The following is a 21,469-nucleotide window of genomic DNA, read 5'->3' as shown; positions in this document are numbered from 1 at the left end:
GAGCTTTAAATTCCTCCCTTTTGTCATATTTTGTGTGCTATTTTCTCTTCCACCTTAAGCTTGGAGGAAATAATATCTCAGGAAGCCTGTGTCATTATATCTTGTTTGAATAGCTTAGTCAGGTCATTAGTAAGTATACCAGGATTTGAAAGTGCCAATTTGTACCCAGGTGAGCCCAGAGGTGTAGCAACCGCCTGCAGCGCCCCAAACACTAAGCAACTGCTGTGATCCCTCAAGCTCCCCTGCCACCCAGAATCCAAACCCCCAATGCACAGCAGCCACTGTGTCACAGTACAGACCCCCCCATGGCACCCTATGACATGCCCCCCCCCCACTGGCCTGGTGTGGACCGCTCCTGGCTAGCTACACTACCGGGTGAGACCAAAACAGTTGTTCAGTAGCAACTTCTGCAAAACCTTTATTGATAAAGGTTTAAAGACGGGAGTTGTGTGAGGAAATGACCCTTTTCTTATGACTTTTGATTTGAAGTAAGACCAAATCTGCCTCTTGAACCAGTGATACAAGCACAGCATATTTTCAGGTGTGCTTAAGAATTCTGACATCTGGTATATGGTGGCATTAGGGATAGAAGGAGCTGCCATTTTTTTGGTTTCTCTGTTCCTCTCCTTCCAAACCTTAAGTTCAGTTCTCCACATTCTCAAATTTTGAAAAGTTCTTATTTGTCAGCATTTTAGTTCAAACTTCTCCTAACGAGTACACTATTGTGTGCAATTTTGACTAATATCCATGCTTTACACACAATTTTGACTAATATCCATGTTTTACACGCAATTTTCTGCAGCATGGATGCATTTCTGTATGGTATTCAAATTCATGGAAGGGAAGTAATTTTCAATTTGGGTTTTCCTCTTCCTCTTCCTCTTTTGGTCCAGTTCTGATGCTGCCCTGTTGATTGATGGTTCCATTCACCCTTGTCCTGCAGTAACTCTTGCTAGAATCATCTCCCAGGAAGGGAATGGATTAATTTGCCAAAGTTGTTTTCTCGTCCCCACTCCCAATCTTGAAATCCAGTTCCTCACACTTCTGTAGCGTCTTGCACTTGTTGGGTGGGGGTGGGGGTGGCAGGGCAGGTGGGGATCTTAATGAAAACTTACAAGCCTTTTAGAGTCAATTTCTTCCTAATTTTCATCTGTGGTTTTGACTAATATACACATTCCCCCCCCCCAAAAAAAAGAGTTTCCCCTAAAATGATATGCATGCTTTCTCTTAATTTTGGCCCATGTTCTTTGCCTGGAAGATATGCACAACCAAAACCACAAAACTGTAGATTTCAAAGGGTAGCTATACTTTGCTTTGTGTATTGGTTCACAAAGTGGGAATTGATTCCTTCCTCTTTAAAATGCAAACAGTATCAAAATTTCTCCTCCATCCCTACTCCCAGTGGCATCCTGCTTGCTTGCTTGCGCATGCTGCCCATCCCCTCTAGACCAGAGAAAAGATTGGAGCACATGGTCCTCATTGTAACTAATCCATGCAGAAGGCTTCTCATTTACCCAGGATGTGCTGCTTGTTGGTTCTGACATGGAGGCAGGGCATAGCAGCTTTCTCCCTTATTTAACATGACAGCCTTTTCACTCGGCTAATGGGCCTTGTTCTGTATCCTAACCACAGGCTCTTTAAAAGCAGCGAGGCATGAGCCAGTCGTATTAACCTCTGTTGAAAAGAGGAAGTCTTTTCTTTCGCATGGCACACCTAAGCCTTTTGGGATGGTCTTTTTAGGGGCCCGGGTAGCCTGCTCTGGGATTAGGTTGTGAGGGATGCTAATGAGATTTATTCTAGGCTGCATTGCTTTGCTGCAAAGAACACCTCCAATGAGACTTTTGTTTTTGTTGGGGGTGGGTGGGGCGGGATAACTGTGTTTGTGTCTTGTAGCAAAAGAAGTGGCACCATAAAGACTGACAAATATATTGTGACATCAGCTTTTGTGGACTACAGGAAAGCTTATGCCATAATAAATCTGTTAGTCTTTAAGGCTCTGGAAGACTCTTTGTACGACTCTAAACTCTGAGTTGTTCATCCTTAAGTGAGATGGGTAGACATTGCTCTTTTGTCATATAATTTTGGATTAGCACTTTAGGTCTTCTTTGTTTGCTGTTTTTACATGGAGTAAAGGTAAAGGTACCCCTGCCCGTACGGGCCAGTCTTGACAGACTCTAGGGTTGTGCGCCCATCTCACTCAAGAGGCTGGGGGCCAGCGCTGTCCGAAGACACTTCCGGGTCACGTGGCCAGCGTGACAAGCTGCATCTGGCGAGCCAGAGCCACACACGGAAACGCCGTTTACCTTCCCGCCAGTAAGCGGTCCCTATTTATCTACTTGCACCCGGGGGTGCTTTCGAACTGCTAGGTTGGCAGGCGCTGGGACCGAGCAGCGGGAGCGCACCCCGCCGCAGGGATTCGAACCGCCGACCTTTCGATCAGCAAGCCCTAGGCGCTGAGGCTTTTACCCACAGCGCCACCCGCGTCCCGGCTTACATGGAGTAGACCTACTCAAGTTTATGAGCTTAGCCATGGCCATTAATAAATGGGTAGAAAAAATACTAAATATAACCCAGTATTTCTTATTGCCCTTCTTCAGAGCATCACAGGGCAGTTTACAATATAAAAACAGAAAACACATAGCATAATAAACAAAACAACAATACCCCACACTTGTTTTTATCCTGTATGATAGTATGATATATTACGATTGTATGATATTATGATATCACAGTTATGTGATATTATGATTGTATGGTATTGTATCATGATTGTATGATATTATGATTATGTAAGATTGATTGCAGCCTCCGGGAGCTCATAACCAGGACTTGTAAACAGGGGCATTTGTGAGGGTGGTTTGAGGGGAAAGTCTCAAGTGCTGCCTCAGGGGGTACCCAGGACCAAGAGACATGGGTGGTGAGGGAGCTGCTGCAGTGACCAGCAGCACCTGTGCCATGTTTGTCTTCTTGCCCGAGAAGGTGCAAAACTACACTCGGTTGCCTTGCTGAACGAGAAGGCACAGCAACTTGAGCTCACTAACCACACTCTGAGCTACTGGCCAAGAGGAGGAATTCCTTGATAGAGCAGAGTGGACTGTCCTGGAGCAGTGATGCACGTAGGGAGGTGGAAGATCTCCCCATGCAGGAGACGAACCTCTGGAGGAACACGACATGTGGATGCGAGACTGCCAGGATCCATGTATTACTGGAGCTGCAAGGTTGATTCCATGCCCTCACCTTGGACTGCCTACGGGCCTCCACAGGGTTTAATCTGGCACTGCAGACATGCATTCTGGACCTTAAGAAGGCTGATTTCAAAAAGCTTAAGGAACTACTGGGTGAGATCACATGGTCAGAAATACTTCAAAGATTAATGGGAGTTTCTTAAAGGTGAAAGATGGAAGACACAGGTGCAGACAATTCCAACAAGGAAGAAATTGGGAGGCATCTAAAGAAACCAGGGTAGCTGCATAAGGAGCTTACAGATGAGCTTAGATTTAACAAGGCCATGAATAAGAAATGAAAGAAAGGGGAAATCACGAAAGAAGAGTATACATGAGTAACCAACAGTCTCAGAGAGAAGGTCAGGCAGGCCAATGCTCAGAATGAGTTCAGGCTTACAAGATACTGTACATTAATAATGATAATAAAAGGTTTCTTTGGCTGTGTTAGAAACAGGAGGAAGAATGAATAATAATAATAATAAATTTTATTTATACCATGCCCTCCCCAGCCAGAGCCGGGCTCAGGGCGGCTAACACCAGTAAAATTACAGTAAAAAGATAATAGGAAAAACAAACAAACAAAAACAACCACTTTAAAATACAGGTTAAAATGCAATTTAAAATGCTGCCTCATTTTAAAAGTAGCCCATAGATCAAAACCATGAGGGAAGGGAAACATAAGGGTCAGACTGAGTCCAAACCAAAGCCAGACGGAACAGCTCTGTCTTGCAGGCCCTGCGGAAAGATGTCAAGTCCCACAGCGCCCTAGTCTCTTTTGACAGAGTGTTCAACCAAGTCGGGGCCAGTACTTGAAAAGGCCCTGCCCCTAGTTGAGACCAATCTATCCACCTTGCGACTTGGGACCTCCAAAGTGTTGTCCTTTGTGTACCTTAATGTCCTCCATGGGGCATACCAGGAGAGGTGGTCCCATAGGTACGTGGGCCCTAGGCTGCATAGGGCTTTAAAGGTCAAAACCAGCACCTTAAACCTGACCCTGTACTCCACCAGGAGCCAGTGCAGCTGGTAAAGCACTGGATGAATGTGATCCCATGGCAAGGACCCTGTAAGGAGCCTTGCCACGACATTCTGCACCTGCTGGAGTTTCTGGGTCAGCTTCAAGGGCAGCCCCGTGTAGAGTGAGTTACAATAATCAAGCCTGGAGGTGACCATCGCATGGATCACTGTGGCCAGATCAGGGCAAGAAAGGTAAGGGACCAACTGCTTAATACGGCGGAGATAGAAAAATGCCACCTTTGGTGTGGCTGCAACCTGCACCTCCATGGAAAGCAAAGTTCTCTGATTGGAAAAGACGGAGAAATGCTATTGGGTGATAGAGAGAAGGCAGAAATGATCAATACCTACGGTACTTTGCCTCTGTCTTCACCCAAAAGGAAAGTGGTGCCCAAGCTGGTGATAAGGGAATAAACAATGCAAGAAGGAAGCTGCAGCCCCAGATAGAAAAAAAAAAAGGGGGGGGTAAGGGAACATCTAGCTACTTTAAATGAATTCAGATCTTCAGGGTCTGATGAGCTGCAACCAAGGGTACTAAAGGAGCTTGCATAAGTAATCTCAGAGTCTATAAACTGAGAATTCCTGGAAACAGGTGAGATCCCTACAGTCTGGAGGTGGGAAAAAGTTGTATCCAACTTTTCAAAAAAGAGGAAAAAGAAGACCTAGGTAACTACTAACTTGTCAGCTTGAAACTGATACCAAGAAAGACCCTAGAACAAACAATTGAATGGTTGATCTGTGAGCACTTAGAAAAAGATGTTGTGATTACTAAGACCTGGCATGGTTTCTTCAAAAACAAGTAGTGCCAAATGAGTCTCATTACTTTTTTTGATGGCGTTACAAGCAGTGGTGGACTTTAAGCTCTTCAGCCAGGCCTCCACCATTGCGCACACACACACATTTGCGCAAACAACCTTCCAAGCTGCCCTGGCCAATTGCCTAAATATAAGAAAATGAGGGAGGGGGGCACATCTAGGGAGACAGGTGCTGTAGTTCTTTGCACCTTCACAGGTGGTGAACATGGCTATTGTCAAACAGGTGTTCAGAGCTGCTCCGAGTTGCCCTGCAACTTTCTGCAACAACTTCATCGTGAGTTCTGGCACCTATTTTTCTTGGGGGGAGGGGGTGGAATACTGATGACAACTCCCAACATTTCTGAGTTCTGGCCATGCTGGCCGGGGCTGATGCGAGTTGGAGTCCAACAATACCTAGAGCGAACAAAGTTTTCCACCCCTACTCTAAGAAGCAACTCCCTTTAGGAGGTGTTCCTTTCATGCGGTGGGGAATTCTGCTTCTTTGAACAGGGGTGAGGAGGCTGTGGCACTCCAGATGTTGCCAGATGTCATCTCCCAGCATCCCTGACCATTGGCTGTGTTGCCTTCTGCTCTGATGGAAGCTGCAGTGCAGTAAGATCCACCTGCTTTATTCCTGTCAAGCTGCTAACAATACTCCCTCTTTGCTTCTTAGCTGACCTCAATTTTGGCTCAAAACGGGGAGAGTGATTGTGTAGATTCACTCTGCAAAGGGGCCAGAATCAATGAGGAAAGTAGAAAACCAGGAAGGATTTCGGGAAATGGGACACAAGGTAGTGATTCGAGTTTCAACTCATAAAAAGGCCTCAGATTATATGCAGAAGACATTGGATGACTGTATGATAACATAGGCTTGGAGGATAACGCACTCTCCTCCTTTCTTTTCAATCTTCATTTGCTTCACTATTTCATAAGTTTGAACTTAAAACACAAACATGAGTTTGAGGTGACTCACAGGGGAGGAAATGCAGGGTAGGATGGCTGAGGGTGAAGTTTACAGTCTGTACAGTGTAGAAAAACCAAACCAAACAGTGAACTCTTGATAGCAAGAAATAAAACGTGAATTGACTATCCCAGCATCTGTAGAATTGTAGCCCTTTGCCTGACATTGCTGTTCTTCCCCTTCCCTCCTCTTCTTTTTAGGATGACACTGAGCCATATTTTATTGGAATATTTTGCTTTGAAGCTGGCATTAAGATCATCGCGCTGGGTTTTGCTTTCCACAAAGGCTCTTATCTCCGAAACGGCTGGAACGTGATGGATTTTGTTGTCGTCCTTACAGGGTAAGTGATTTCCCCCTCTCCCCGCTCTCTCTCCCCCGTCTCCACAATTTGTAGAAATTATGCTGAGAGTGAGTTGCTTTGATGCTTATTATTTTCATCAGCAAGGTGAAGAAGAGAGTATGGTGCTATTAAGATTCTATAGTAAAGCTATATCTGAAGACTTACAGAGGAGCTGTTGTGGAGGTGAATTTGGGCAAGTCTTTGTCTAGCCCAAGTTTATGAACACACTTAAAAAATAATAGATGGTTGGCAGATCTTAACTCTGAATGCAATCCTTTTCATTTCTTTCTTCTTCTTTTTAATGCCAAATCGTCTTCTGAAAACTACAGAACAGTTTTAAAAGCAGGAAATGTTTTAGAGGTGGATTAGATCGGACAATATGTGAACAAAAGGAGGTTCACTTTGCCTTTGAGACCAAGAAGAATGCAAAGGGGTAGGAGTCACGAAGTAGCATAATACTGAATAAAAATGATCAATACGCTGGATATTTTGGAAAGATGATGATTTGCTCTTCAGTTATAAAACATCTAGTTGTGCCCTATTTTGAGCTTCTGGATATGGTATAATAAGGAGTGGGTGTCCATTTTCCTCCTTGTACCTTTACAGTTATTGACTGGTATAAACTGAGAAGTACCTCAGACGTGTTGCTGAGCTGAAATACCCAACTGGTATCTCTGAATCATTTGGGGGATTGGGTAATGGGGGGGGGGTGAGGGGTTGGCAAGGGGAATGGGGCAGTCCTAAGTAAGTTTGGCAAGCAACATAAGCAGGGGCTGCATCCCCAAGTATTTATATAGATGGCAGACTGGCTTAGAGGTATTCTCCCTTTACTCATGGACAGGTCTGTGCTTTTGTCTGCTGTAACATGTGCCATTGCACTGAAACTAAATAAAGTGTACACCTGGCTCTTCATAATAATTGTTTTATTCACATGTAAATTGATTCATCATGGCTAATCAGTTAAACTCGTATGTTCAGACAGTTCAGTCTTAAGCACGAATCCTCCAAAGTAAGATTAGCATTCATGTTCAGTTAAGGAAGCTACAGTTGTGCCCCGCAAGAAGAATGCCTCGCAAGACGAAAAACTTGCTAGACGAAAGGGTTTTCCGTTTTTTGAGTCGTTCCGCAAGACGAATTTCCCTATGGGCTTGCTTCACAAGACGAAACATCTTGCGAGTTCTTGCGAGTTTGTTTCCTTTCTCTTAAAGCCGCTAAGCCGTTAATAGCCGCTAAGCCGCTAATAGCCGCTAAACCGCTAATAGCCGTGCTTCACAAGACGAAAAAACCGCAAGACGAAGAGACTCGCGGAACGGATTAATTTCGTCTTGCGAGGCACCACTGTATTGTATCTAGCTAAGTTCTACTCAGAGCAGTACAGTCATAACTCGGTTTACAGACACTTCAGGTTGCGGTTTTTCGGGTTATGGACTGCCGAAACCCGGAAGTACTGGAATGGGTTACTTCTGGGTTTCTGCAGTTGCGTATGCGCAGAAGTGCCAAATTACAACCCGCACATGTGCAGATATGCAGCTGAGGGTTGCGGACGCTGTGGGTTGTGGACGTGCATCCCACACGGATCACGTTCGCAACCTGAGCGTCCACTGTACACAAATGAGTCATGTCCATACATTTCAGTGTGTCTGCTCTGAGATGGGATGAATAATGGTTACAAACCTTAATTCTTAATGAAATTAAAATAAGCACACTAAACCAGAAATACCTAATATTGGACTACTTGGATCAGGGGAGTGCTGTGAACATAGCATATCTTGATGTCAGTAGGTTTTTTACTAAGTCCCCCATGATATTCTTGCGGAGATATGTGGGCTGGACAAGGTAACTCTTATGCGGATTTGTAGCTGGTTGACTGACCGAACCCAAAGAGTCCTCACTAACAGTTCCTAATCATCCTGCAAAAAAGTGACAGTTGGGGTGCCACAGGGTTCTGTCCTGGACCTGTTGTTGTTCAACAACTTTATAAGTGACTTGGATGAATATATGGATGGGGTGCTCATCAGATTTGCAGATTGCTGGAAGGGGATGCCAGTGCTGCAGAAGACAGAATCAGGATTTAATATGATCTTAACAGGTTGGAGAACTGGGAAAAAACTGACAAAATGAATTTTAATAGGGACAAATGTCAGGTTGTACACTTAGATAGGAAGAACCAGTTGCCCAAATCTAAGATGGGGGGCACCTGGCTTGCCAGTAGTACATGTGAGAAGGATCTAGGAAACTTAGCAGATCACAAGCTTAACATGAGTCAGCAGTGTGGTGCAGCAGAAAAAAAGCTACTGCTATTCTAGGCTGCATCAATAGACATATATTGTCATGATCAAGGTAAGTAATATTACCACTCTATTCCCCCTTGGTCAGACCACACCTGGAGTACTGTATCCAGCTCTGGGCACCACAGTTTATGAAATATATTGATAAGCTAGAACGTGTTTAGAGGAGGACAACCAAGTTGATCAGGGGTCTGGAAATCAAGCCTTATGAGGAACGGTTGAGGGAACTGGGTATGTATAGCCTGGTAAAAAGGAGACTGAGAGGAGACAGGATTGCATTCTTCAAATATCTAAAGGGCTGTCACATGGAAGAGGGAACAAGCTTGATTTCTCTTGCTCTGGAGGCTAGGACCTCAGTTTACAAGAAAGGAGATTCTGACTAAATACAAGGAATAACTTTCAGACAACTATCAGCGGAACAAACTCTCTTGGAAGTTAGTGGACTTTCCTTCCTTGGAAGTTTTTAAGCAGAGGTTGGGTGGCCATCTGTCATGGATGCTTTAGTTGAGATTCATGCATTGCAGGGGGTTGGGCTAGATGCTCCTTGGGGGTCCCTTCCAACTCTACAATTCTCTGGTTCTAAAAATGTCAAGAATAACCTTATCATGTTTATATAAAAACATCTAAGAGTGGAAAACATATTAACCCAAACAGGTCTTTCTCAATGGTAATATATTTCCATTTACAGCTGAGTGGAGGAAACTGGTGACCCTTCAGATGTTGCTGAACTACAGTTTCTGTTGTTGCTAACAATTATGCTGTTTGGTTGGGAGGTGGGAGTCCTACAAAATCTGGAGAGCTGCATCCCTTTATTTAAGACATTTCTATGCTGCTTAGTTATTCACATTTCTAAGCAGCGTACATGGATACAGTCCACAGAATTGTCCACAAATGGGGACAATTAAATAATCAAAAATTATAGGAAAACCAAACACTTCCTTAAAATGCCTGCTAGAACAAGAAAGTATTTGCCATGTGCCTGAAGTTCACCAAGGTGTGTGTGTGCCTGTTTAATCTCAGTTGGGAAGGAGTTTCAAATGCACCTTTTCTAGTAGTTACAAGCCAGCCATCTGAGCCATGGTAGACCACCATCAGGGATTCCTCCAAAAATCATAGTGATCAGGCATGGAAATAAGGGATCGGGTGGTCCCAAAGATTTCCTAGACTCACAGTGCAAGGAGCATTGTAAATTACTACAAGAATCTTTACTACAATAATTGTTTTCCTAAACCGTATGTAGTTCTTGGTACTCTTATTTGAGGATATTCCCTTTTGCAAGACTCATTGAGTTTGAGTGGACTTACTTCCAAGGAAGTTCAGTTAGGGTTGCCATTTTAAGGTTTATTTTCTTTGGATTAAAGCCCAGACTTAACACAGAGTAGAGCTTTCTCAGAGTTAACTGAAGCTAGTAAATTTCAACTGAATGTTCAGTGGCTCAAACTCAAGACTGCTTAATGCCAATAAGTTTCTCTTCAGTGCTCCAACCCAGTATATTATGATCATAATCAAGGTGGTTCCCCTCTCCGTTCTTTCAAATATATACCTATAGGTAAAATGGGATTCTGATCTGTGTCTATGACAACGAGAACAGCTTGGTTATGTTTGAGTTGTTCCAGATTGATTTTCTGTTCTGAACTATGCCTTCATGTATGTGGCATAAAACTTAAAATACCGTATTTCCCCATGTATAAGACTAGGTTTCCCCCCTAAAAAATAATGTCAAAAATTAGAGGGCGTCTTATATACGGGGCCATCTCCCCCCATTTACTTAAATCTGAGTCCCCCAAAATAGGGGGCGTCTTATACATGGGGGCGTCTTATAGACAGAAAAATACGGCAGCTGCTCTACCTTGTGGAAAAATCATGAGTAATGGGATCTGTTGGGATACCCTCCTAAATATTATGGTAGGTTGTGTGTCTTCATAGCTTAGGGTTTTATTCAAAGTTTGACCTGCATCAGTAGGCTCATTAAAATTGATGGGCATGACTGACTTGGGAAGGACACTTGCTCTATGGTTAGAGCATCTGCTTTGCATGCAGAAGATCTCAAGTTCAATCTCTGCCATCTCCAAGTAGGGCTTTTGAAGCACCACCAGGGAGTTCTTCCTATTTAGTCTAAATCTCTTCCCTCTTGCGATTTGAACCCATTAGTTAGGATCCTACCTTGGGGGAGGGGCCATAGCTCAGAGCTAGAGAAGCTGCTTTGTGTGTAGAAGTCCCCAGCTTCAATCCCAGGTATCTCCAAGTAGGACTGGGAATGTCTCAGCCTGAAACTCCAGAGTTGTTGCTAGTCAGTGTTGACAGTACAGTGGACGCTTCAGTTGAGAACGTTATCCGTGCGGGAAGCATGTTCACAACCTGCAGCATTTGCAACCCGCAGCACCACGTGTATGCATGCGCGGGTTGCGATTTGGCACTTCTGCGCATGCACAAAGCGCGATTTAGCACTGTTGCACATGCGCGACCGCCAAAACCTAGAAGTAATCCGTTCCGGTACTTCCGAGTTTTGGCACGTCTGTAACCCAAAAAAATGCAACCTGAAGCATCTGTAACCCGAGGTATGACTGTATTCAACTAGATGGACCAATGGTCTGATTTGGGTTAATATTAGTAGGTCTGCTCTGAGTAAAACTTAGTTGCATACAACACTTTTATTGCATAGGGGACTCCAAGAGAAAGGAGGCTGGTGATGTGTGAGGCAAGGGTATTTTCCGTCCCATTGCTTGAAAGAAGTTAATTATTTTCTGGGGAGCTGCTGATGGATGCTGTCTTAGTCATAGGATCATAAACAAAGATGTGATGTTACATGTGCACACACGATGTAAGCGATTCGTTTTAGGAAAAAAATGCCAGCCTTTTTTTGGTATCATTATTGCAAGTAGTTTTAAGTGCTGTTTGATCTTTGAATATAATTGCACAATAGCAAGTTTGATTAGACAGCTGTAATAAGAAGCCTTGTTGCTCTCATCAAACACATGCATTCTTTTGAAGTGCAAGAGTGTTAATGTCAAGGCTTCTGGCTTCTCCTGCTGATCCTGGCTGGGATGTATTGAAAGTGTCTTGTACATGGGGCTTCCTACCAGGCGGGCAGCAGGGAGAGGACTTTGTATATATAGTTGGTGACATTTCTTTGCAGAGAGGCTCTCTGCGGGGAAGAGGTTGCTACATTAACTGTAATGCCTGCCATTTCAACTTGCAAGACCAAGAGCAAAAACCAAACAAACGCCCCTCCACAGCTTTATTTCAACACTACACATATTGCTGAAACATAGAAATTTATAACTGGTTCACTGAATGATCATTATCTAAATACAGTGGATGCTCGGGTTGTGAACATGATCCGTGCAGGATGCACGTTCACAACCTGCGGTGTTTGCTACCCATGTCTGCGCACGCGTGGGTTGTGATTCAGTGCTTCTGCGCATGCGCGACAGTCGAAACCCGGAAGTAACCCGTTCCAGTACTTCCGGGTTTTGGCGGTCCACAACCCAAAAAAATGCAGCCCAAAGCGTCTGTAACCCGAGGTATGGCTGTAGTGGGCAAGGGTCATTATATTCAAATATCCACATGGAAGATGGAGGAAGCTTGTTTTCTGCTGCTCTAGTCTAGAGTGTAGGACCCAAGCCAATAGTTACAAATGACAACAAAGGAGATTCTGACTAAACATTAGGAAGAACCTTCTGACAGTAAGAGCTGTTTGACAGTGGAATGGACTCCTGTCAGGACACTGACTGGTAGGACGCTGACGAGTGTGCTCCAGGGGAAGCAGGGCTGGAGTCTGACTTGGGAGAGGGGGCCTGTACCAGGCAGGAGGCAAGAGTCAGAGGCAGGAGAAGCTCCAGAGCTGGAGCACAGGATGGGTTGGAAAAAGAGGAGGAATAGGCAGGCCAGGCAAGTGAAGGACCAGGTGTTCCTCCACCCTTTCTTGCGCCACTGTCTCCCAGAACCAGGAGAGGACTGAAGTGGGAAGAGCAGAGGCAGCTTCCATCCAGGCAAAGCCTCCAGCTGTGTGTGTATAGCCCATGGGGGGGGGGGAGGTAAATAAATGAGTGGAGGGAGACTGCCCCCCAATTGTTGCAACTGCTCCATAGAGCACAGACTGGGGAATAGCTGCCTATACATGAGACAGCTGTGCTATAGAAATGATTGTAAGGGTCAGCTTGACAATAAACTTTCTGTCCTGTTCATTCCTTTGGCAGGGGAGTGCACTTCATAATTCCCTAGAAAGGCAGACCCTCCAAGTGTCCCTATTTTCCAGGGACACCTCTGATTTAGAGAAGCCATCCCCATTTCTGTTTGACACCGGAATGTCCCACTTTTCCTTATGATGTCCCTGTTTTCATTTGAGAAATGTTGGAGGCTATAGAGTTATCTGACCCCCGAGCTGTCTGAAGGCAATGCTGTATAGGGAAGGTTTCTAAACATTTAATGTTTTATTATGTTTGTATATATGTTGGAAGCTGCCCAGAGTGGCTGGGACAACCCAGTAAGTTGTGTCACGTATAAATAGTAAAATTATAAGGTGGTGGACTCTCCTTCATTGCAGGTTTTCATATAGAGGTTCGGTGGCCATCTGTCAGGGATTATTTAGCTGTGATTATTGCATTACAGGCGGTTGAACTTTCCAAGTCTATGATTCTATGATCATCAAAGGTTGCTACTAGATGGTCAGCATTTTCCAGGAGGGATTCAAGACCATAGCAGAAGTTTACATTTGCACTGTTAAAGCGTTTTAAAGTGCTTGCCATGGTGCAACAACTCCACTTAAAAAGCAATTGATGGCATGTATGGCCTGTAGCTCTACAGTTGTTGTAGGATCCCTGTATCTATCAGCCCCAGCAAGTTTGGCTAATGACTAGGAATGATCATTGCTGAGCAGATGCATAAACACCCAATGAAGAGATTAGGATGGATGCTCACTGTCATATAACATGCCTGTAAATAAATTGGAATGACTGCTCAGCGAAGATGTCCAATGGTAACCTCTGCGTAAGCTTTGTCCAAGCACATCTGGATGAAGGCTCAATAAATAGTGTTTGATGGAGCCCAAAATATCATGATAAGCCAGGTTTTCTGGTTTACCATGGCTTATTGTGTGCAAGCAGCAAGCAATTACAGCACATTCTGCCTGATTGCTCTTCCTTGGTCACGAGAAAGAGAAACTAACAGGAATCCACAATGAAACTTGGCTTCCCATTACAGCTAAGCCTAGAATGGCAGTTTCCTTCTCCCAAGCCAGTTGGAATCACAAACCAGACTTCAATAAACCATGGTGGTGTTTTTAAGTTTAGGAATTCTGGCTTATTAAGGAGAAACAAGCCACTATCTCAGAGCCATATATAATGGAAACCCAAGCAGTAGCGAGGAAGTAAGTGCTGGCGCATGAGAAACCATGATAATCTGGGAACTCAGGCTGATGTGTAAATAAAGTGCATTGTCTTGGAACAGACGTAATTCTGACATGATGAACCTGCAATTGCTTCTTTGCATGACCATGGAACACAGGAAGCTAGCTTATTTTGAGTAAGGTAAAAGACTCCATTTAGTTTGGTGTTCTCTATAACAAGGGTGAAAAGCCTCAAGCTTGAGAGCCAAATATGACACACACACTCTGACCCATGAGACGCTTTCTAGGTCACACCCCTTTCCTCAGGCTAAACCTCTCACTAAAAACTCCTTCTCTACAGTCCACCAGCCCTACTTTGCATTCTCCTTGAGTTTTATTGTCTGGATGAAATATGTCATTGAATTCTGGTAGTGCCTTTGGATGGAGGACAGAGAGGAGAGTGAGTGAGAAACTAGCTGAATGTGACAAAGTAAAATTTACCCTGTTGCTTCATCCCTTTTGCAGCTGGCCCACCCAACCACTGGAATGTGGCCCCCAAAAGGCTGCCCAGAAGGGAATGTGACTCTTGGTGTGACCTCTGTAGCAGCTGCTCTCCATGGTTTCAGGCAAAAGTGTACCCCAGGTGTACCTGTACAATCCTGGCCATTGAAACTGGGGGCCTTTCATTAAAGAGAGAAACCATGAAAGGAATCATGTCCAACCAAAAAAGCTTTCTTCTTTTTGCAGAGAACTCTGAACAAAGAGGACTGGATTAGAAAGGGATGAGCATGGAATTGCCTTTGATTCGGATGGAAATATTTGGCGCTGACTACTTTTGAATAGAGCCTTTGAGAAAATAGCTTTGTTTGCTGGTGTGATGGATTCCATTTTGATTTCTTTTCTAAGACAAGGTGTCATTAAGCCAATTTCTTTTCAGCATCTCCAGCTGTGAGAGAGAAAACAGCAAAATAATCTACAGTAGTGAGTTTACTGGGGATACAGTATTTAATGTATGGAACTTTGAAGACTTGGTTATTCCCAAACCCGACTTCCAACTTTGAATTGCATGGAGTACAGATTGGTTGTGGTGCATATCAGGGACACTGACTTGCCCCCCACATTGAGGGGCCCCGGTGTCACATGACATGTCCAGCCCCCACCCAACATGCCAGCACTCTCCCGGTGGCAGTGGGGGATGGCACCCCCATCAATATTGGTCAGGGGCTCAGCCCCTGTCCACAAATACTGAGGTGGCCGTAACCCCTTCCGTCTCTTATAATTTGCACCCCTGGTGCATATACGTAGAAGCCGTGTTTTTAATGCATTGTTATTGTAGCAGATTAGAGACTGAGCTATGACTCAGGAAATCCTTGTTTTGAATTTGCCTCTACCATATGCTTGGGAGCTGGTCTTGCAAAAGGGTTTCAGTGACCTCCCAAAAAGCAATTAAAGTGGCTACAATGCATCATTAAAAAAGAGGATACAAATTTACAAAGGCTGATCTGTGTTCAGATGCAGTTTTATAAGTTCCTATAATTTAAGTAGAAATGCAATAGATCCTATCATCATAGTGGGGGATGACTGTAGCCAGTATCCCTGCTCAGTCTGCTGACCAGATGCTACTGTCGTTGGGCTGCTTCAAGGTCCCTTCCTGTTCTCCATTCTAATGGTTCTTTATTTTTAAACCAGACTTGGGCTGGACTGCCCTTCTAACAGAGAACATCTTCAACCAGAAGAGTGTAAAGTAGAGCACATGGCCATCTATTCTAACTGAAAACATTTTATGCCCAGGGATGCTTACAGACTGAGCTTTAAAATATATACATTTGACATATGCTTTGGTCTCAGTGTTGTCTTCAACATTTCATTTTAATGGATTTTATGTTTTAAATGAAGGATTGGGGAACCTCTTATCTCTAGTCTAGGCCAAACTTGGCCTGCTGGGCTTCCCCATGCCAAGCCATGACCACCCACCCTACACATGGTGTCATACAGGTAAGGGTGGAGCTTGGCCAAACTTGTTTGAGTGGCCAGGGGTGTATGAAGTGGGGGCAGGCTGCCCTGTGTACCACGGTGTGTGTGTGTGTTACAAGATGCCCCCTGCCTCCCCCCAGCTTGTAGGCAGCCGAGGGCACGCACTGTCCATATGGGCGCCACTCGCGCAGTGTCCATACGGGCTGCCACTCTTATGCGCCGTCCATAGGGGCTGCCGCTCTCTCACTCTGTCCACAGGGCTGCCGCGTGTACACTCTCTCTATGGGCTGCCGCTCTCACAGCCGTCATACGGGCTGCCTCTCGCATGCACACTCCATACAGGCTGTCTTGCCCCGGGTGCCAGAGAGGGTTCCTCCGCCACCGCAAGTGGCTTCCCAAGTACCTGGTTTGCTAAAAGCTTTTGAAGTGCTTGGCAAAGCAGGAACCCAACGGTAAGCAAGATCACCCCTCCTCTTGTATTGGTAGCTGTGAAGGAAGGGCGATTCTGCTTGCTCTGGATGTCTCCCTCTCCTTTGTCTCAACAGCTGTTGAAATGAAGGTGGGGGGAGGGGAAACCTTGTTTTTAACAGCCCTCAGCAGCAAGTCGTTTGATTGGACCTGGGACCTTCTGCATGCAAAGTGAATTCTCTATCACTGGGCTAAGGCTCTTTTCCAAAAGAGTGTAGGGAGCTGCTTTATACACAGTCTGCCTGCTTTATTTTTGTTGTTTAGTCGTTTAGTCGTGTCCGACTCTTCGTGACCCCATGGACCAGAGCACGCCAGGCACTCCTGTCTTCCACTGCCTCCCGCAGTTTGGTCAAGCTCATGCTGGTAGCTTCAAAAACACTGTCCAACCATCTCATGCTCTGTCGTCCCCTTCTCCTTGTGCCCTCCATCTTTCCCAGCATCAGGGTCTTTTCCAGGGAGTCTTCTCTTCTCATGAGGTGGCCAAAGGATCTGTCCTTCCAGTGTCTTCAGGATCTGTCCTTCCAGTGAGCGCTCAGGGCTGATTTCCTTCAGAATGGAGAGGTTTGATCTTGCAGTCCATGGGACTCTCAAGAGTCTCCTCCAGCCTGCTTTATACCTGCTTTATTCAGCCTCCTTTATACCACAGTCTATACATTGGTCTACCTAGCTCTATCTTGCCTACACAGTCTGGCAGCATCTCTCCAGGATTTCATACAGGATCTTTCTCCTGCTATACATGGAGACACCAGGGATTGAACCTGTGTTACTGGGGCTTTGTCTGCTGCCAACTTAAATAATGGTGGTGTGACTATCAATGCCACTCATTTCCCTTTATCTTGCAACTAAGTATATTTGTATAACACACCAGTTACTGTATCACTGATCCTGGCGTGTTGAGAATCTGCTTTGTCACAATGGAAAATTCTTTATGCTCTAAGCAGTCAACCCCCAGCCTAGTCCAGGTTGTTGAAAACCAAAGAGTAAATCCTGTGGAAGGAATAATCATTTGGTAACAATGCATCTGTACTGGAGAAAATTGTGTGCTAAAACATGGATACTAGTCAAAACTGCACACAAAGGTGTGTTCATTAGGAGACGTTTGTAATAAATAAAATAAACCCTCCCATGGTTCTCCACAAAATTAGTTTGGAATATGCCAAGCTATTTCCCCTTTTATTGTTAGTGTGTGTGTGTGGGGGGAGCAGTAGGAGGAAGTAAGCTGGTTTTATTTGGGCTCCTCTCCTCATCAATGCATAGCACTTGATTCCAAAACTGCTCCCCTCCCAAATGCCCCCCATCTCTCTTCATCTTCCCTGAACCCCCAGTTTGAATCTTAAAACGTTTGCTTTGGCCATTGCAACATAATGACCACAGGTTTTATTTTAATTTTTTTGGTCTGTCAATCTCAGACATTGGAACTTGTTAATTAGAAAAATAAATCAAGAGTTCTAGTGTCTTCTGCCAGGATCAATATAGCATCAAGCTGAACAGAAGCCTAATACATTGCAGCTGAAAGCAGCTTGTTCCAGAAAGCATTCACTTGGTGTCTTAGAGCAAAAGGCTTTTGGTGCTGCTATCTTCTCCACTTCCCGGGAAACCTGGTGATTTGCTGTTAATAACAGCATGAGGGACATAGGCTTCTCTCCTCTTGACAGATTATCTTTCCATCAAGTGTGCCTTTTAAAATTCCTTTGGGGCAGCTGTGCACCAAGGCAATGGCACACCCTGGAGAAGCCAACTTCCAGGTGGAGGAGAATAGGAGGGGGCTATTAATTTAGTGCCTGTTCTTTCTTTCTTTCTTTCTTTCTTTCTTTCTTTCTTTCTTTCTTTCTTTTACAATCAAGTGGCACATAAATTTTACGAGATAAGTAAATGATAAATACATATATTTCTACATCTTGGGATTTGGGTGGACCTACGCCTAGGAACATGGGATGCGGGTGGCGCTGTGGGTTAAACCACAGAGCCTAGGACTTGCTGATCAGAAGGTCGGCGATTCAAATCCCCGTGACAGGGTGAGCTCCCGTTGTTCAGTCCCAGCTCCTGCCAACCTAGCAGTTCAAAATCACATCAAAGTGCAAGTAGATAAATAGGTACTGCTCCAGCAGGAAGGTAAATGACGTTTCCGTGTGCTGCTCTGGTTCACCAGAAGTGGCTTAGTCATGCTGGCCACATGACCTGGAAGCTGTATGCCGGCTCCCTCAACCAATAAAACAAGATGAGCGCTGCAACCCCAGAGTTGGCCACGACTGGACCTAATGGTCAGGGGTCCCTTTACCTTTACCTTTAACTTACTCCTAGGAACATAGGGTACTGAGTCAGAACTTTGGCCCACCTAGCTCAGTATGGTCTGCACTGGCTGACAGTGGCTCTCTAGGGTTTCAGACAGCAAAGCAGGTTCTCCACCTTTGAGTCGTGTTTTGCCTTTTTGTACCCTGAAAATTCAAGTATGCAACAGGGTGTCAGGAAGGTAGTGGTGGGGCTTGTTGAACTTGTGGGAGAAATAAAATTGGAGTCTGAATTTTTTTCCTAACCCTGCTGTTGGACATCAGCAAGCTTTATGCTGGGCAAAATACAATAGTTGAATTGCTATTGGCCATGGTAGGGGGAGGTTGTCGGGTTCAGCTGTAATGCCATTGTGAACAGGAAGCCAGGATGATGCACTCAGCTCTTCTGTTCCCACACTTACAATTCATTCAGTCTTGGTTCCATCCAAACCTCTCAGATTATTATTTGTGTTTGTCTGCAAATAGGGTATTTGGGCATTGCCAAAACAAAAAGTACAAAAATAGAATACAGATTAGCATAAAATGTGCATGTGCATGGATTCAAGCTTATAAAATATCTGTCATGTAAATAAAAGCACAAAGGAGGGCATTGAATGTTAGTCATACTCAGAGCAGACTCATTGAAGTTGATGGAGAAGGCTAACTTAGATCCATTAATTTCAAACGCTTCCTTTTTTTAGTAGAACTTAGTTGGATGCAGCCCAACATGTCTCAGGATAGTGAGGGATACTGTTGATCTTTGTAGTGGATCCCAGTGCTAACCACCAATTAATACGTAGTGGATTTACCCTGCTAACTGCCCCCAATCAAATATAGCGGACCCACCTAATGGTATAACAATTAAACGAATGTCTACGATTTACTACAAGCTAGCTGATTGTGTGTGTGTTTGTGTGTGGGGGGGTCTTGTGTGAGTGAAACTGTGATTCAGAGAGTCTCAAGCAGGAGTTAATCAAACAAGGGAAGCTTTATTTACAAGAAAGAAAGAAAGAAAGAAAGAAAGAGAAAGAAAGAAAGAAATTGGTGAAACAAAGTTGGGTCAGGAGATTAACTTATTACTTAAAGTAATTACTTAAACTAAATATAAGGATGTCACAGGCTTAAACACAGTACTGCAAGCACAGCTGCTCCCTTTACTCAAAATCAATTGTTTCACTTCAGTTTCTGTTACTCCTTTCTAGTCCCTTATGCTTTGTTCGGGCAGATACTTCAGGTCAATGCTTTTAACACAGTTTATTATTTTGGTTCACAAGCAAAGGGTCACTTTTTGTCAGTTACCCACTCTCTTAGCAATCCTACTCCTGAGGTATTCCATTTGGCATAACAGACCCAGGGGATCCCCTCACCCTTGTTACTGGCCTGGGAGTCTTCTTTACCTAGAAGATCTCTCCCCTCCTGGTTAGAATGAGACTCAAAGAATCTGTATTCACACAGCTATACATCTCATAGCTCAGACTCAGCCCTTCAAGTAACTCCTGTTTGTATACCTTCCCAGACCCTCAACACCCAAGCTTTGAGACTCCTTCCTCTAGCTATCGGTATTCTCCTCAATGTAGATGTTCAACTCAAATCAGAACAGGTTTTCCCTCAGTCAAATCGTATCCTAATCCCAGTGGCGTAGCGTGGGTTGTCAGCACCTGGGGCAAGGCAAGTAATTTGCGCCCCCTAACCCGTGGATTTGTGCCCCCTAACCCGTGGATTTGCGCCCCCTAACCCTAACCCCCAGATGTTGCGCCCGGTGCGGCCGGCCCCCCTGCACCCCCCACGCTACGCCACTGCCTAATCCATCTCTCCCATTCAGTGCTATTTTTCTAGAAAAAGAGGTGCTGGAACTCACAACGAACACCTCCCTTGTTCTCTTAGAATGGCAATTGTGCCCAGCTGAGAGGTGCCGGAACTGAGTTCTGGTAAGTTCCAGCTGAAAAAAGCCCTGCTCCCATCTCAAATCAAGCCCTATCTCTGTCCTTATCTAATTCACGGTCTCAGAAACTGCTCCTTTTATTCTCCCTCCCAAAGTGCTGCTCCACTAGGATTGCCACCTTTGGTCAGGCAAAGTAAGGGACAGGTTGGGCAAAGTATGGGACAAGTGGGGGACTGGGGGGTTGGGGGACTAAACATTACTTTACCTGGTGCAGAAATGGCTTCAAAGCAATCCATTACGAGTTGTTTCCATTGCTGGTCATACTAATAGAGTAGACCCAATGGAATTTATGGATCTAAGTTAGCAATGCACATTAATTTCAATGACTCACATCCTCCCCACCTGCTGGATTTCTGCTTGTCAGTAAATGTTGAAACCCAGCCAGAGAAAGAAAGGTGGAGATAGCAATAAATTCTGTTTCCTAACAGAGTTTTGCCTCCAACATCCTGTTCCATATAACTGCTAATGCCAATTCATTCACACACAAATGCATCATATTCAGACCACTAGGGTTACACCTTTTCTTGTCACATATTTGAGGCATTTTAAAAAGAATTCATCTGTTATGTATGGGCATTCATAGCAGCATTGAATTGTAGAGTTGGAAGGGACCATGAGGGTCATTCTAGTACAACCCCCTGCAATTCAGGAATCTTAAGCATCATTTAAAGCACGCTTATACCACTTTAACCCCAAAGAATCCTAGTTTATTTGGGGACCCCCTATTCATTTCCCAGATATATAGTTCCTGGACCCCTCTGGGAAGAAGAATTGATTGCTGTACCACTGTTCTTTCTCAGGTAGAAAAACGTCTCAGGCCAGCCCTATCCTGCCTATTTAAGCAGACAGGAATGACTTCCCTGAGCAGGTCACC

General features: G+C 44.6%; 2 protein-coding genes across 9 annotated transcripts in view; one reads left to right on the top strand and one right to left on the bottom strand.

Moving 5' to 3' along the window:
* Window positions 1-21,469, bottom strand: part of SLC31A2 (solute carrier family 31 member 2) — a 989,995-nt gene that overhangs the window by 397,648 nt on the left and 570,878 nt on the right. The window lies entirely within an intron of this gene.
* Window positions 1-21,469, top strand: part of CACNA1B (calcium voltage-gated channel subunit alpha1 B) — a 327,353-nt gene that overhangs the window by 13,486 nt on the left and 292,398 nt on the right. For all 8 annotated transcript variants that reach the window (XM_077922132.1, XM_077922131.1, XM_077922130.1 and 5 more), the window contains exon 3: window positions 6,191-6,330. In XM_077922132.1, coding sequence (XP_077778258.1) covers window positions 6,191-6,330 — 140 coding nt within the window. The remainder of the gene's footprint in view (window positions 1-6,190; window positions 6,331-21,469) is intronic.

Source organism: Podarcis muralis, chromosome Z, assembly GCF_964188315.1.
Source record: "Podarcis muralis chromosome Z, rPodMur119.hap1.1, whole genome shotgun sequence".
Taxonomy (NCBI): Eukaryota; Metazoa; Chordata; class Lepidosauria; order Squamata; family Lacertidae; genus Podarcis; species Podarcis muralis.
The sequence above is the reverse complement of the archived record's forward strand: the minus strand, read 5'-3'. Positions and strand labels throughout refer to the sequence as shown.